General features: G+C 42.3%; 1 protein-coding gene across 3 annotated transcripts in view; it reads right to left on the bottom strand.

Moving 5' to 3' along the window:
- gpr139 (G protein-coupled receptor 139) overlaps window positions 1–18,199 on the bottom strand; it is a 171,229-nt gene that overhangs the window by 108,835 nt on the left and 44,195 nt on the right. The window contains exon 1 of one of the 3 annotated variants that reach the window (XM_061884897.1): window positions 2,308–2,555. The exons of the other annotated variants lie outside the window; for them this stretch is intronic. Coding sequence (XP_061740881.1) covers window positions 2,308–2,455 — 148 coding nt within the window. The 5' untranslated portion in view covers window positions 2,456–2,555. Of the gene's footprint in view, window positions 1–2,307; window positions 2,556–18,199 lie in introns of those variants that run through there. 3 annotated transcript variants of the gene reach the window in all.

The following is an 18,199-nucleotide window of genomic DNA, read 5'->3' as shown; positions in this document are numbered from 1 at the left end:
ACATGAAAAACTTAAAATTTGGGCAGTATTGTAATAAGTCGTAATTTTACTCAACGCGCATCCAACTTTTACAGGAAAAACTGAACATTTGTGCAATATTATGATAAAAGTTGGAATTTAACTCAACAACAGTCGCAATTTCACAAGAAAAGCTTAAAATGTTGGCAATTTCATGAAAAGAGTCGTAATTTTACTCGACAAAAGTGACAATTTTATAAGAAAGCTTTAAAATTTTGGCAAAATTATTATAATAATCAGATTTTTACTTGGCAAAATTATGACATAAGTCAGCTGTTCACCTGCCGTTTTTTTTCGGGGACGAATAGCAAAGTCCTTTAGCTGCCGTCTTGATTTATCATATATTGCTGCCTTTGCACCTGTCAGTGTTTACTTTTGTATGCACATTAAATCAATAAAATAATACTGACTTTGGAGCAATGTTCACGGACACTTGTATTTGGCTCTCTATTAGATGCAATGGGGGAAGCACGGTGGAGGAGGGGCTCGTGCGCATGCCTCACAATACGGAGGTCCTGGGTTCGATCCTGCACTCAGGATCTTTCTGTGTGGAGTTTGCATGTTCTCCCCGTGACTCCGTGGGTTCCCTCCGGGTACTCCGGCTTCCTCCCACCTTTAAAGACATGCACCTGGGGATAGGTTGATTGGCAGAACTAAAAATTGGCCCTACTTTGTGAATGTGAGTGTGGATGTGGTCTGTGATGAGGTGGTGACTTGTCCAGGGTGTACACCGAATTCCGCCCGATTGCAGCTGAGAACATTGAGAGAAAATGGATGGATGGATGGTTTTCCGTATTGCATATTTGCCAACTTTCCCGGATTTTCCGGGAGTCTCCCGAAATTCCGTATTCCATATTTGCCAACCCTCCAGGATTATCCGGGAGTCTCCCGAAATTCAGCGCCTCTCCCAAAAACCTCCCGGAAGAAATTTTCTACCGAAAATCTCCCAAAATACAGCAGAGCTGGAGCACACGCCCCCTCCAGCTCCATGCGGACCTGAGTGGGGACAGCCTGTTTTCACGTCCGCTTTCCCACTATATAAACAGCTTTCCTGCCCAATCCCGTTACAACATCTACGTATTTTAATAAAAAACTGCACACACAAGGAGACAAAGCAGAAGAACAAAGAAGTTACAGCCATGGCGACGCTGTCTGTAATAGAGTGATTCTATATGTTGTCTGTCGCCATCTCCTGGTGAATGTTGGCTATGGCGTTATGGGGTTGCTTTTTGATTGGCCAACAATTTATGTGGTGTTGCACACCTGACGGCAAGTGACTCTCGCCAATACGCAAATGGCAGAACAAAGGTTACTCAAATAGTGAAAGGTAAGTGTTGTAGTGGTTTTTTTTTTGTAACCAGCAAGCACAGTGCTTGTAGAACAACTGTGTTTTTATTACTGTGTATTTGATAGGTGCCGTCTGAAATTAAACTATTTATTTTATTTACATATGTAATAAAATAAATATATATAGCTAGAATTCACTGAAAGTCAAGTATTTCATACATATATATATATATATATATATATATATATATATATATATATATATGATATACTCGAGTTGGTGAATTGTAGATGTAAATATACTCCTCCCCTCTTAACCACGGCCCGCCCCAGCCAAGCCACCGACCACGCCTCCGCTCCACCCCCGACCACACCCTCCACCTCCCGAAATAGGAGGTCTCAAGGTTGGCAAGTATGCCGTATTGGGACCATGATTTCGTTCCTAACTTGTTCCTCGGTCCTCATATGAAAGGTGCTTTTCCTTATTGATGTCTCAAGAAAGGTAGAAATACAACACACACACAAGTTTGCTTGATGTGAGGTAGGGTCACCTCTAATAGATCACGCAGCGTGACGGCGACAGTAAATGGGTCTGACAATAACTGGGAACAGACTAATCGCTCACTGGTGAAGACACAACCACTCGTTAATCCATCAGGTGGCGGCGGCGTACAGTGCGCACTTGTCGCAGAGGTCAAAGCCTGGTGTGTTGTGCAAACGTTGCACGTGAAACTGGAGAATACATGTCAACTGATAGAGCAGCATACAGTTTGCCATTTGTCTAAATACTTGCAGTCAAAGCATTTGTGCACACAACGACACAAACACAAAGTACACGTACGCATGCGCGGGGGGATAGCCACAAGGTCAGCCTGACAAGCCAACAGTGCAAAGCCACAATACAACATCCACACACACACACACACAATGCACAACAAATCACAGATGTGCTGACAACTTTGAGAAACATTCAATGCACTCCTAAATCCAGGACTGTCTTACCAGGCAAGCCGAGACACAGCAGGACACTGTAGTAGATGACGGGCAGAGGTCCGAGGGGACACCCCGGGGCCACCTCTGAGGGATTCTGCCCGGTGCTCCAGCTGCTGCCATTTGGAGGGAACACGGGGAAGATGTGGCTGTGCTCCATGGCTGCGTCCTCTTCCTCAGCTGCGCTCGGTTTCAAGAAGCCGGACCACGGGCACCACCACGCCGGCAAAGTGTTTGGGCGACCGCCGGTCTTTTTTTCGTCCTTGTCTGCCAATCAGCATGTGAAGAGGGGGTCGGGAGGGTGGGGGTAGGAAGGGATGGAAGAGAGTGTGAGGCGAGACGTGGGAGGAGGAAGAGGGTGGGCGACGGGAGAGGTGAGATGTGTCGGCGGATGAGGGAAAGAGGAAGGAGGCGAGCGGAGGAGAGATGAGTGAGAAGGGGAGGATGCTGCGGGAGTGTGTGAGCGAGAGAGAGGGAGCGAGGGGAGAGCGGTGGGAGCTGAGGAGAGCGAGGGAGAAACGGAAAGAGGAACAAAAGTAGGTGTGAGATTTGAAATGAGTTGAAGTGATTTTTTTTGTGTATTATTTCACAAAAGTGAGTAAATGGTAAATGGGGTTATACTTTGTGAGGAGGCATGGCCAGCAGACCTGCAGCGAGGCGGGGCCGGTTTTGAAATGGGCGTCGGGTGCGTAGATGGCCCACCTGGGCGCAGTTATGGAATCACCTCTCAAAGTTTAAAAAGCAGGAGGGGCAGAAGGAGCTGCGACGCCGCGGACGGCGAATAAGCGATCGGAAGAGCGAGCAGTTGGAAGAGGCGAGAGCTGAAAAGCGACCCGACCTGAACTGAGGTTTATTGAAATAATAAACAAAGTCACAAAACTGCTCGCAATCATGTCTCTCCTTGGTGGTCCGAGGAACACGGAGGGAAGAGGTCCTCCACAGACTTGTATAGCACTTTTCTACCTTCAAGGTACTCAAAGCACTTTGACACTATTTCCACATTCACCCATTCACACACACACATTCATACACTGATGGCGGGAGCTGCCGTGCAAGGCCCTAACCACGACCCATCAGGAACAAGCGTGAAAAGTCTTGCTCAAGGACACAACGGACATGTCAAGATTGGTAGAAGGTGGGGATTGAACCAGGAACCCTCAGATTGCTGGCACGGCCACTCTCCCAACCGCGCCACGCCGTCCCCGAAAAAGTAAAAAAGTCAGCAACAATTTTATCATACACTGTACTGCCAAAAGTATTTGGCCATCCATCCAAATGATCAAAATCAGGCGTCCTGATCCCTTGGCCACAGGTGTAGAAAATCAAGCACTTAGGCATGGAGGCTGTTTCTACAAACATTTGTGAAAGAATGGGCCGCTCTCAGTGATTTCCAGCGTGGAACAAATCCAGTCGTGAAATTTCCTCGCTCCTAAATATTCCAAAGTCAACTGTCGGCTTTATCATGAGAAAATGGAAGAGTTTGGGAACAACAGCAACTCAGCCACCAAGTGGTAGGCCACGTAAACTGACTGAGAGGAGTCAGCGGATGCTGAAATGCATAGTGCAAAGAGGTTGCCGGCTTTTTGCAGAGTCGGTTTTCTACAGAGCTCCAAACTTCATTTGACCTTCTAATTAGCCCACGTACAGTATGCAGAGAGCTTCATGAAATGGGTTTCCATGGCTGAGCAGCTGGGTTTGGAGGTTGCCAGGAGAACGGTACATTTCGGACTGCATTGTGCCGAGTGTTAAATTCGGTGGAGGAGGAATTATGGTGTGGGCTCGTTTTTCAGGAGTTGGGCTTGGCCCCTTAGTTTCAGTGAAAGGAACTTTGAATGCTCCAGGATACCAAAACATTTTGGTCAATTCCATGCTCTTAACTTTGTGGGAACATTTTGGAGCGGGCCCCTTCCTCTTCCAACATGACTGTCCATAAAGACATGGATGACAGTGTCTGGTGTGGATGAACTTGACTGGCCTGCACAGAGTCCTGACCTGAACCAGACAGAATACCTTTGGGCTGAATTGAAACGGAGACTGAGAACCAACCAACCAACCAACATCAGTGTGTGACCTCACCAATGCGCTTTTGGAAGAATGGTGGAAAATTCCTATAAACACACTCCGCAACCTTGTGGACAGCCCTCCCAGAAGAGTTGAAGCTGTATTAGATGCAAAAGGTGGACCGACATCATCTTGTACCCTATGGGTTAGGAATGGGACGGCACTCCAAGTTCTTATGTGAGTCAAGGCAGGTGGCCAAATACTTTTGGCAATATAGTGTACATTATATTATCAATGTCACAGTATGTTAAATTCATGTTCTCCCTCAGTGGACCACAGACCCTCAGTGCTGATAGCACTCGTGCAGCCCCCCGGACCATGACACCATACCGCCGCCATGCTTGACTGTAAAAAAGACCATTTCTGTGGACAGTGAACCTATTTTCTTACACAAGCTGTCCCCTGACTACTTTAAAGGGGAACATTATCACCAAACCTATGCAAGCGTCACTATATAACTTGATGTTGCAGAAAAAAGACCATGTATTTTTTTAACCGTTTTCCGAACTCCAAATGGGTGAATTTTGGCAAATTAAACGCCTTTCTGTATATCGGTCTTGTAGCAGTGACGTCAGAACGTGACGTCACCGAGGTAACACACCCGCCATTTTCATTTTCACATTACAAACACCGGGTCTCAGCTCTGTTATTTTCCCTTTTTTCGACTATTTTTTGGAACCTTGGAGACATCATGCCTCGTCGGTGTGTTGTCGGAGGGTGTTAGAACACTAACAGGGAGGGATTCAAGTTGCACCACTGGCAAGAAATCTGCCGCCAGACCCCCATTGAATGTACCAAAGTGTCTTCACATTTGACCGGCGATGCTAAGGCAGACATGGCACAGAGATGTATGGATAACCTGCAGATGCATTTGCAACGACTAAGTCAACGAAATCACAAAGGTGAGTTTTGTTGATTTGATTGATTGATACTTTTATTAGTAGATTGCACAGTACAGTACATATTCCGTACAATTGACCACTAAATGGTAACACCCGAATAAGTTTTTCAACTTGTTTAAGTCGGGGTCCACGTGATGTTGTTGACTTATGTGCTAATCAGACATATTTGGTCGCAGCATGACTGCCAGCTAATCTATCCTAACATGCTATGCTAATCGATGCTAACATGCTATTTACACTAGCTGTATGTACATTTGAAACTAGATACTCACATTTAATGCGAAACAAACACTTACCAATCGACATATTTAAGTTGCTCCAGTGTCACAAGATGCGAAAGTCCTGATCGTTTGGTCCGCACATTTGACCGGCGATGCTAATAAGGCGGCCATGCTATGGGCCACTTCATTAGGTACGCCCATGCTATGGCCGAATAGCGTCAATACCTATTCACTCAATAGCTTCAGTTTCTTCTTCAATTTCGTTTTCACTATCTGCCTCCATACTCCGACCATCTGTTTGAATACATGCGTAATCTGTTGAATCGCTTAAGCCGCTGAAATCCGAGTCTGAATCCGAGCTAATGTCGCTATATCTTGCTGTGGTAACCGTCATGTTGTTTGTATTGGCAGCACTGTATGACGTCACAGGGAAATGGACAGTGGTTTCGAAAATAGCGAAAATAAGGCACTTTAAAGATTTATTTAGGGATATTCCGGGACAGGTAAAATTTTGAAAAAAACTTCAAAAAAATACAACAAGCCACTGGGAACTGATTTTTATTGTTTTCAACCCTTTTGAAATTGTGATAATGTTCCCCTTTAAACACCATTAACTTGTTAACAAAAATGTCCCTTTCATAAATAAATAAATATAAATTCTAAATATGAATGAGGTCGATCCCCTCGACTTGGTCAATTGAAAAGTAGCCCGCCTGCAGAAAAAGTGTGAGCACCCCTGGTCAAAGCCAACGACAGTCATGAATTACCATGAATTGATTAACGTGGACCCCGACTTAAACAAGTTGAAAAACTTATTGGGGTGTTACCATTTAGTGGTCAATTGTACGGAATATGTACTGTACTGTGCAATCTACTAATATAAGTTTCAATCAATCAATCAATCAATCAAAAGTCGTTGAAGGGTAAATTCCCCTGGTTAGCATTGAGGTATTGTGTGGCAGAACGATCGCGTTGGACTGACCACTTTCAGTCCATGATAGTCGGAATCCCTCGCGTCATCGAATCTCTCGCGTAATCATTCCATTCAGTAGTAAACAAATGTTACAAATGGCATTCTGGTCATCTTCTGTGAGCAGAATGTTTCTAACTCCTGATAATTGTTGGAGGCTAAAATGCAGAGTCTTTTAGGAATGGTTGAAAGGACATTGTTTTATGTGGGCAACACCTCTTCTGTTCAGGGATGGTTTTTCCAACCTTGACAGTTTTGTTTCACCAATATATGGAATCAGTGCATTCATCATTGCACTGGTTAGCGCACACCAGGTTGTTTTTCAATCAATCAATCAATCAATCAATCAATCAATGTTTACTTATATAGCCCTAAATCACTAGTGTCTCAAAGGGCTGCACAAACCACTACGACATCCTCGGTTGGCCCACATAAGGGCAAGGAAAACTCACACCCAGTGGGACATCGGTGATAATAATGACCCAGTGGGACGTCGGTGACAATGATGACTATGAGAACCTTGGAGAGGAGGAAAGCAATGGATGTCGAGCGGGTCTAACATGATACTGTGAAAGTTCAATCCATAATGGATCCAACACAGTCGCGAGAGTCCAGTCCAAAGCGGATCCAACACAGCAGCGAGAGTCCCGTTCACAGCGGAGCCAGCAGGAAACCATCCCAAGAGGAGGCGGATCAGCAGCGCAGAGATGTCCCCAGCCGATACACAGGCAAGCAGTACATGGCCACCGGATCGGACCGGACCCCCTCCACAAAGGAGAGTGGGACATAGAAGAAAAAGAAAAGAAACGGCAGATCAACTGGTCTAAAAAGGGAGTCTATTTAAAGGCTAGAGTATACAAATGAGTTTTAAGGTGAGACTTAAATGCTTCTACTGAGGTGGCATCTCGAACTGTTACCGGGAGGGCATTCCATTTTATCTTATCTTGTGGATGTGTGGTGTCCGGTCTTTTGGATGCACTAGTCCAGGGGTCGAGAACCTTTTTGACTGAGAGCCATGAAATCCAAATATTATAAAACGATTTCCGTAAGAGCCATATCATATTTTTTAACACTGAATACAACTAAATGCGTGTATTTTTAAGTAAGACCAACATTTTACGACTATAATAAGTATCTTTTTCTTTTTAATAACATTGTTATTCTGAAGCTAACCAATAATAAAAAAAACAGTTCTTACCATTAATGTGACTTCTTCAACAGGTGTGGTAGAAAAACGGATGGATGGATAAAAATGCATGAGAATGTTTAATATTTTGAAAGTTATTTTTAACACCAGTGGAATTATTCATTACTTATCGCTGTTTTTTTCAACCACTAGTGCGCCAAGAGATACAGTCTGGTGTGCCGTGGGAGATTATGTAATTTCACCTATTTGGGTTAAAATTTTATTTGCAAACCAGTAATTAGAATCCGCAAATGTGCAGTTGTTGAGTGTCTGTGCTGTCTAGAGCTCGGCAGAGTAACCGTGTAATACTCTTCCATATCAGTAGGTGGCAGCAGGTAGCTAATTGATTCGTAGATGTCGGAAACATGGTTTGCCGTGATCACAATATGCGGGAGGCAGCGTGTAGGTAAAAAGGTATCCAACACTAAAACCAAAAATAAACAAAAGGCAAGTGCCGCTCGTCACACCTGGGTGAAGTCTTGTCTGGTTTCATGTTGTCTTGTCATTTCCTGTTTTATTTTGAAAGGTTAACTCTCCCTCTCGTTTCAGGTCACTTGCCCTTCCTCCCGTGTCACTGGTCTGTCTCTCCTGATTGCCTGATTGTGCGCACCTGTGTCACCCTCCCTCCTGTGTATAAATGTCTCTTCCTCCTCTTGCCTTGTGCCAGAGTATATCGTCTCGCTACGTGCCTCCAGCCTTGTACATAGTTTGATAAGTATTGCCTCACTTTATTTATTGATTTCTTTGTTTCCTCTGAGAGAGTGATTTTCTGTTGCTAAAGTTTTTCATGCTAGTAATTTGTATCTAGTTCATAGTGCCGTGTTTTCCTTTTTCCTCCTTCTGGAGCATCTTTAGTTTACTGCCTTCTCGACTCCTCTGCATGATTGATTTTCATTGTGTAGATAATTGTAGATTGTTGGTTTTCGCTATTAGATTCGTATAGAAATTTTGCTATTGCCTTTTTCCTCCTTATGGAGTGATTTTTCTGTTTTTGGCCTTATACCCTTTGCTACTTTCCATCCCTTTTCTACCGCTTATTCCCTTTTGGGGTCGCGGGGGGCACTGGCGCCTATCTCAGCTACAATCGGGTGGAAGGCGGGGTACACCCTGGACAAGTCGCCACCTCATCGCAGGGCCAACACAGATAGACAGACAACATTCACACTCACATTCACACACTAGGGACCATTTAGTGTTGCCAATCAACCTATCCCCAGGTGCATGTCTTTGGAAGTGGGAGGAAGCCGGAGTACCCGGAGGGAACCCACGCATTCACGGGGAGAACATGCAAACTCCACACAGAAAGATCCGAGCCTGGTTTTGAACCCAGGACTGCAGGACCTTCGTATTGTGAGGCAGACGCACTAACCCCTCTGCCACCGTGAAGCCCCAAGCCCCTTTGCTACATTCCTTTGTTCCTCAAATATATCTCAGATAGATTTTCGTCATTTTCGCCCAGCCCTAACACCGCTAAGTGCCACTAAGAAAAGGCATTGAAGCAAAACGAAACCAAAATTGAACTGGCTGCAAAGTAAACAAAAACAGAGTGCTGGACGATAGCAAAGACTTACAGCGTGTGGAGCAGACGGCGTCCACAAAGTACATCCGTACATGACATGACAATCAACAATGTCCCCACAAAGAAGGAGTGTGTCCGCACAAGCTAAATAGTCTTGATTGCGAAAACAAAGCAAGTGCGGGGAACGGGCATTCAAGGAAGACATGAAACTGCTACAGGAAAATACCAGCAAAAGAGGAAAAGCCACCAAAATAGGAGCACAAGACACAGGAAAACACCAAAAAACTCAAAATAAGTTACAGTGTGATGTGACAAGTGGTGACAGTACACCTACATTGAGACAAGAGCTATAGTGATGCATGCTTGATTATGCTTTGAATTCATATCAAACAATTGCGAGAACAACTTTTTATTGTCAGTATCGGCTACTGAGTTTCATTTTTTTATGTTTTCTGCTGGTGGTTTGCCTCTGAATTTTTTTCAATTAAAAAAATGTGCCTTGACTCAGAAAAGGTTGAAAAACACTGGCTTATCGTGTTAAGGAATGACAGCTAAGACCGATCTGAGAGCCAGATGCAGTCATCAAAAGAGCCACAGGTTCCCCACCCCTGCACTAGTCTTTATCTCAGGGTGTTGCCTGGTCTGAAGTGTACTGGGATGTTAATAAATGTGAAGTGAAGTGAATTATATTTATATAGCGCTTTTTCTCTAGTGACTCAAAGCGCTTTACATAGTGAAACCCAATATCTAAGTTACATTCTAACCAGTGTGGGTGGCACTGGGAGCAGGTGGGTAAAGTGTCTTGCCCAAGGACACAACGGCAGTGACTAGGATGGCGGAAGCTGGAATCGAACCTGCAACCCTCAAGTTGCTGGCACGGCCACACCACTTACCGGGCTAAATCGCCCCAAATTATTCTGAGTTTCTCATATAGACCTGATACATATGGAATGACAATATTTTTGCCGTCTGTTACCTTTTTCCTCCTCATCCACTCTGTTCTTGTTATTTCTGGAACTAGATGGACTTTTCACAAACGAACAGTTGGGGTAACCACGGGTTTTGAGGGCTTCCTTCAAATGCCAATGCTCTTTCTCTTTGGGCTGGTAGGAACATTATCAGCTCTGTGTTGTAGGGTTCTGATCACGCCAAGTTTGTGTTCCAGTCGGTTGTGTGAGTTAAAATATATGCAGATTGTCAGAACGTGCAAAGGAGGAGATGTAAAGTGCCCACAATGTGATTTATCAATGGTGAAATTGTTTGTGGTTTCGCATCTATATTTATTTAAACGTGCACAGTTACGCACAAATGGCTGGGCTCATTGTGGCAAAAAAGTGGGCAATCACTGCAATGACGGACGGCCGAAACACAGTCTTTGGTGTGTGTGTTGACGCATTTCGACCGTCAAAAATAGGAATAATTTTCAAAAAAATGTTGAGCGGCTGAATCACTTAAGGCAGGCCCGGGCAATTATTTTGACTTGGGGGGGCCAAATTTAGAGAAAACCATGTCTGGGGGCCGGTATATCTGAATACATAACCTCACAAAAACGTTATCACAGACGGCCTTAATAAACAGAATGGTATTTTACATTTTTTTTACTGAATGAGACACCTAGAATGTACATGAAAATAAAGAATGTGGGTTTTACGATATTAACTATGAACGAAAAAACACTGAATATTGACAAATGAACGCCACACACCCTATCGATCGACATATTTTACAATCAAGCAAAACGCAACAAAAATGCAACAAACAAAGCGAAATATGAACGCCAAGGGGAAAAAAAACAACCCACCTACAATCTGATACATCTAATACATCACTAAGTTTTAGAACTTCTCACTCCTTCCCACTTCTCCAAAGTGGGCAGGCTCAGGGTGGAGGACAGAGTAAAACAACTTGCACTGAGCCTAGTCTATAAAATCCGCTACACCTCGAAGATACCGAAGTACATGTCAAACTACTTCCTTAAAGTAAATGACCGCCATAACCACAACACCAGGGGGAGCTCCACAAACCACGTTAAACCCAGATTCCGATCTAACAAAGGTCTTAACTCATTCTCCTTCTGTGCCACATCAATGTGGAATGCACTCCCAACAGGTGTAAAAGTAAGTGCATCTCTACCCGCCTTCAAAACCGCACTAAAATAACACCTCCGGGCAACTACAACCCTAAACTAACACCCTCCCCGGATTGTAAATAATCAAATGTATATACTTGTTCTTATGCTTTCTGGGATCTCTGTCCACTACTTGCTGTACATATCCTACCAAGTCAGACCTACACTGTTTCAATGTCAATTTCTCAGATGATGCAATTGTTGATGACTAAAGTGTTGATATCAACCAAACCTACCCCCCGATTGTAAATAATGTAAATAATTCAATGTATATACTCTGATGATTAACTTGTGAGATGACTATAATGCTGATAGTATATATTTGTACCATGAATTGATTAACTTATTCAGGTGTTACCATTTAGTGGTCAATTGTACGGAATTTGTACTGCACTGTGCAATCTACTATTAAAAGTTTCAATCAATCAATCAATCAAACTTTGCTGAAAAAAATCTCCTTTCGGGTCTGTCCCTGACACCCGCATTTCAGGCTGACACTCTGTGGAAATGCTCCCCACCCACACTGTTTGGTGCCTCGTCTGAGCTGCTATGTCTTAGATTACCATAGTATCAATCAATCAATCAATCAATCAATGTTTACTTATATAGCCCTAAATCACTAGTGTCTCAAAGGGCTGCACAAACCACTACGACATCCTCGGTAGGCCCACATAAGGGCAAGGAAAACTCACACCCAGTGGGACGTCGGTGACAATGATGACTATGAGAACCTTGGAGAGGGTCTAACATGAAACTGAAAGTTCAATCCATAGTGGATCCAACACAGCCGCGAGAGTCCATTAAATTACCATAGTAATTAGTACATCATCCAAAAGCCCAAATTCAAACCGTTGAAAAACTTTGTCTAGATCAGTGGTTCTCAACCTGGGTTCGATCGAACCCTAGGGGTTCGGTAAATCGGCCTCAGGGGATCGGCGGAACCTCTTCCGCGGAGGTCAAGACACACCCAATTCATCGAGAAAATAAAAACTTCTCCCTATTGAAATATTATGGATACCAGCCTAAACAATGTTCCCTCTAATGTCCACCTGATTCGCAGGTGTATAATTTATTGTGGGTTTATGCACCGTGTTGGTTTTGTTCTTTGAACAAGGTGATGCTCATGCACCAGTAAAAAAAGCATATTACTTTGTCTTGAATTTGAAACTTTTTTTTTCTTTTTCACTAAAGAAGGGTTTGGTGAATGCGCGTATGAAACTGGTGGGGTTCGGTACCTTCAACAAGGTTAAGAACCACTAGCCTAGATCAAGACTTCCTGTAATTTGAAAATATCACTGCACAACATATTGGCGGCTACAGTTTCGATCTTAAAGATTTGAAAAAATATATCAGCAGAAGCATTTAAGTCTCACCTTAAAACTCTTTTGTATACTCTAGCCTTTAAATAGACTCCCTTTTTAGACCAGTTGATCTGCCGTTTCTTTTCTTTTTCTTCTATGTCCCACTCTCCCTTGTGGAGGGGGTCCGGTCCGATCCGGTGGCCATGTACTGCTCGCCTATGTATCGGCTGGGGACATCTCTGCGCTGCTGATCCGCCTCCGCTTGGGATGGTTTCCTGCTGGCTCCGCTGTGAACGGGACTCTCGCTGCTGTGTTGGATCCGCTTTGGACTGGACTCTCGCGACTGTGTTGGATCCATTATGGATTGAACTTTCACAGTATCATGTTGGACCCGCTCGACATCCATTGCTTTCCTCCTCTCCAAGGTTCTCATAGTCATCATTGTCACCGACGTCCCACTGGGTGTGAGTTTTCCTTGCCCTTATGTGGGCCTACCGAGGATGTCGTAGTGGTTTGTGCAGCCCTTTGAGACACCAGTGATTTAGGGCTATATAAGTAAACATTGATTGATTGATTGATTGTTTTGCGAATGTCCGGCTGGGCCAGATTGAAAAGCTTAACGGGCCTCATTTTGCCCAGGTCTGACTTAAGCGATGATTTCAACCAGTCACAAAAAGGAACATGCCAAATCCCCCATGGAAACATTTGTTGTAACACTGTGTTTTTTGCATATAGATTAATATAGCGTCCCATTGCAGTTCATGGCAACGTCTCCCAGAATAGTTTTTTTCTGGTGCTGTTTTGCAAGTGGACTATGAATGGCACAGTTTGTCATTCCTGTGCTCAACCATACCACTCGGGCATAGCATTGCAATATGTGTCTTACATTAAATTGAGAAACATCGAGGAGGACTGTGCTGTTCGGATTGCGCTGGCGGAGTGCTTCTAGATTTCCTAGGAAATGTGCCGCGGATTATAGTTGTGTGCTGCATGTTCCACAGCGTAGTACAATGCCACGGGTTGGAATGTAATGCCATGGATGTGGAGGAGAATTAAAGACCTACTGAAACCCACTACTACCGACCACGCAGTCTGATAGTTTATATATCAATGAGGAAATATTAACATTGCAACACATGCCAATACGGCCTTTTTAGTTTACTAAATTGCAATTTCAGATGTCGCGCGGAAGTATCATGCTAAAACATCGCGGTATGTTGTCGCGTGCGCGAGGACATTTTGTTCCAGCACCGTTCACAGCTATAAGTCGTCTCTTTTCATCGCATAATTCCACAGTATTCTGGACATCTGTGTTGCTGAATCTTTTGCAATGTGTTCAATGAATAATGGAGACGTCAAAGAAGAAAGCCGTAGGTGGGAAGCGGTGTATTGCGGCCGCCTTTGGCAACACAAACACAGCCGGTGTTTCATTGTTTACATTCCCGAAAGATGGCGGTGAAGCTTTACTACGGAACAGAGCGGTCAAGCGAACACGGTTGGGTTGGACCACACACACAAAGTACAGTGTATTATGCAGCGATCATTTAGAACAATCGTGTTTTGAAGAGGGTCCCTTGCGAAGGGCAGAGATGGGCGTCGCCACCACCCATCAACTGGTGCTGAAGAAAGGTGCGGGGCCGACCTTCAGGTTGTACATGTATGGCCATATAATCTCACTAAAACACGAGTAACACAATAAACAGATAAGGGATTTTCCAGAATTATCTTAGTAAATGTGTATAATAGCATCTGAATCCCTCCCACTGTATAGTCTTTTCTTTTTTTTTGTGGTACTTCACTCTCACTTTCCTCATCCATGAATCTTTCATCCTCGCTCAAATTAATGGCGAAATCGTCGCTTTCTCGGTCCAAATCGCTCTCGCTGCTGGTGGCCATGATTGTAAACAATGTTCAGGTGTGAGGAGCTCCACAACCCGTGACGTCACGCGCACATCGTCTGCTACTTCCGGTTCAGGCAAGGCTTTATAAGCGAGCAAAAGTTTGGAGCTTTATCGTCGATGTTCTCTACTAAATCCTTTCAGCAAAAATATGGCAATATCGCAAAATGATCAAGTATGACACATAGAATGGACCTGCTGTCCCCGTTTAAAAAAGAAAATCTCATTTCAGTAGGCCTTTAATGTCTGAATGGTGACAGGCATGAAAAATCTTCATCTAAATAGGCCGGTCTGCTCTACTTTTTCACCTGTTAACTCCGAACGCAGTCTTAGTAGATCACACGCAACACACTCACCAATAATATGTGCAATGTTTTAGTTCTTTTCGATCTTTGTTTAGCAAACCCTCACAGTTTAAGCATATATACAATTTTGATGAGCTTCTCAAAATCAGGAGCTACCCATTGGAGACCCTTGCTGTAGACCGCTGTCATTTTAAGATAGTCAAAGGTCACCTGCTTTACCATGAATTGATTAACGTGGACCCCGACTTAAACAAGTTGAAAAACGTATTCGGGTGTTACCATTTAGTGGTCAATTGTACGGAATATGTACTGAACTGTGCAATCTACTAATAAAAGTATCAATCAATCAATCAATCGTTGTGTTCGGGAGGTTTTCTTGCAGTTCAAGTCGCAGCGTGTATCTGAACGCAAACATGGGACTAGATGCAGATCTGACAAAAAAAGGGAAAAGGTGGATTTGATGTCATACTCTAACACTGGGGTCACCAACGCGGTGCCCGCGGGCACCAGGTAGCCCGTAAGGACCAGATGAGTAGCCCGCTGGCCTGTTCTAAAAATAGCTCAAATAGCAGCACTTAACAGTGAGCTTCCTCTATTTTTAAAATGTTATTTATTTACTAGCAAGCTGGTCTGGCTTTGCTCGACATTTCTAATTCTAATAGAGACAAAACTCAAATAGAATTTGAAAATCCGAGAAAATATTTTAAAGACTTGGTCTTCACTTGTTTAAATACATTCATTTATTTTTTTTACTTTGCTTCTTATAACTTTCGGAAAGACAATTTTTGAGAAAAAAATACAACCTTAAAAATTATTAGAGGATTTTTAAACACATATACCTTTTAAATTTTTTCCTGACAATTTGATTCAATGTTCAAGTAAATTTATTTTTTTCATTGTAAAGAATAATAAATAAACGTTAATTAGGTTCTTCATTTTAGCTTCTGTTTTTTCGACAAAGAATATTTGTGAAATATTTATTCAAACTTATTATGATTAAAATTCCCAAAAAGTATTCTGGCGAATCTAGACAATCTTTACAATCAAATTTAAATCTCACTTCAAAGTCTTTTGAATTTATTTTAAAATTTTTGTTCTGGAAAATCTAGAAGAAATAATGATTTGTCTTTGTTAGAAACATAGCTTGGTCCAATTTGTTATATATTCTAACAAAGTGCAGATTGGATTTTAACCTATTTAAAACATGTCATCAAAACGTTTAAATTAATCTTAATCAGGAAAAATTACTAATGATGTTCCATAAATTCTGTTTTTATTTTTTTTTCAAAAAGATTCGAATTAGCTGGTTTTTCTCTTCTTTTTTTCGGTTGATATTTGAATTTTAAAGAGTCAAAATTGAAGATAAACTATGTTTCAAAATTAAATTTTCATTTTTTTTTTCCTGTTTTCTCCTCTTTTAAACGGTTCAATTAAGTGTTTTTTTTTTTTTTTAATCATTTATTCTCTACAAAAAACCTTCCGTAAAAGGAAAAAAAATGTCAGACGGAATGACGGACAGAATTACCCATTTTTTTTTACATATATATAGATTTATTTATTAAAGCTAAATTGAGCAAATTGGCTATTTCTGGCCATTTATTTAAGTGTGTATCAAACTGGTAGCCCTTCGCGTTAATCAGTACCCAAGACGTAGCTCTTGGTTTCAAAAAGGTTGGTGACCCCTGCTCTAACATATATTATGAGATCCAGTCCATTTGTAGTGAAGTGGATCACTCCGGGAAATTAGATGGTCAAAGGAGGAACTTACTGAGTTCTCAGCCAGTTCTTGGAAATACTCCCAGGGGCAAAGAGCCTCTCTTGTCAGGTTCTCTGAAAATGTTGGCTTTTTTAAAAGACAAAAATCATGGAAAAATAGAGCAAAGACCTTGTTATACATATGATTTAGAAGGACTCAAAAGTGCTTTTGGCCCCGGAACAGTCCATTTAGAGCGCTTAAAAAATGGGTCTCAGCTCTATTGATGCCTCTTCAGCACAATCAGACCCTGCACCCTTTCAAGGATACACCAATGATAACAAAGAGCAAGAAGTGTGCGGCTACAGAACCCGATGAAGCTGGTGAAAAGAAATGCTCATAACAAACCACCCAGCGGCTGTTTTTTTCCAAGGAGTTTTATGAAAGTCGTAGAATTATGAGACTTAAATTGAAATATTGCGAGAATAAAGGGATAATATGACCCCAAAAAATGTAACTGACTTCAATCTTGCAAAGCCACAAGTGTTTTATTGTATTTCTTTAACCGTACCCTCAACCCATTCAGAATTTAACGACCTGAATATTTAAATATGAATACTTCTTTCTTCTTCTTTCTTCTCCAAGGCTGCTTTGAGGCCACAGACTTGGAGAGTTCTAACTGAGGGGTCAGATTAGGAGGGGCAGACATCAGCTGTCCTTTCCTAAATCAGGCTTTGCCAGGACACAGTGTCTGTGAGCAAAGCTGTTAAAGTGTTCCCCAACCGAAAAGCCACGGTTCAACAGCCAGCTAAAGACCCCACACTGAGGACAAGATGCTGCCTTCAGTATTGGAGACCCGACCCGTAGCCCGGAAAAGTTAGGGATACATGGGATTCTGGGTATTTGTTCTGTCGTCTTTATGTTGTGTTATAGTGCGGATGTTGTCCCGAAATGTGTTTCTCATTCTTGTTTGGTGTGGGTTCACAGTGTGGCGCATATTAGTGAAGTGAAGTGAATTATATTTATATAGCGCTTTTCTCTAGTGACTCAAAGCGCTTTTACATAGTAAAACCCAGTATCTAATTTTTACATTTAAAGCAATGTGGGTGGCACTGGGAGCAGGTGGGTAAAGTGTCTTGCCCAAGGACACAACGGCAGTGACTAGGATGGCAGAAGTGGGGATCGAACCTGGAACCTTCAAGTTGCCGGCACAGCCGCTCTACCAACCGATGCATACCGCCCACAATATAATGAAATAATAATATAAATAGTAATAATGAAAGAGTCACCTACAATTATAATTTCCTTTTGTTGACTATTGAAACAAAGTCATTAAAAATGTACACTGAAAAAATGTTTCGGGCCTACAAAAATATTTAGAACCAGAAAAACTTAGTTTTTGAATGAATGACATTTGATCCAATTATTTTTTTCCTTAAAAGCAAATAAGACACGTGTATGAATATACAACAGTCATATATTTGAATAAGAAATAAATTGAAAAAAAAAGATTATGCATGAATTAAAGCAACATTTTAAGTTAAAGTGAAGTGTGAATTATATTTATATAGTGTGAATTATATTTATACAGCGCTTCCTCTCTAATCACTAGAGAAACAGCGCTATATAAATATAATTCACACTTCACTTTAACTTAACTTAAAATGTTGCGTGTTGTTCACTTTCTTGCCTATTCAAATATTATATACATGTTGTATAT

The sequence above is a fragment of the Nerophis ophidion genome, linkage group LG23, assembly GCF_033978795.1.
Source record: "Nerophis ophidion isolate RoL-2023_Sa linkage group LG23, RoL_Noph_v1.0, whole genome shotgun sequence".
Taxonomy (NCBI): Eukaryota; Metazoa; Chordata; class Actinopteri; order Syngnathiformes; family Syngnathidae; genus Nerophis; species Nerophis ophidion.
Note: the sequence above shows the minus strand (reverse complement) of the source record. Positions and strands in the feature narration are given on the sequence as shown.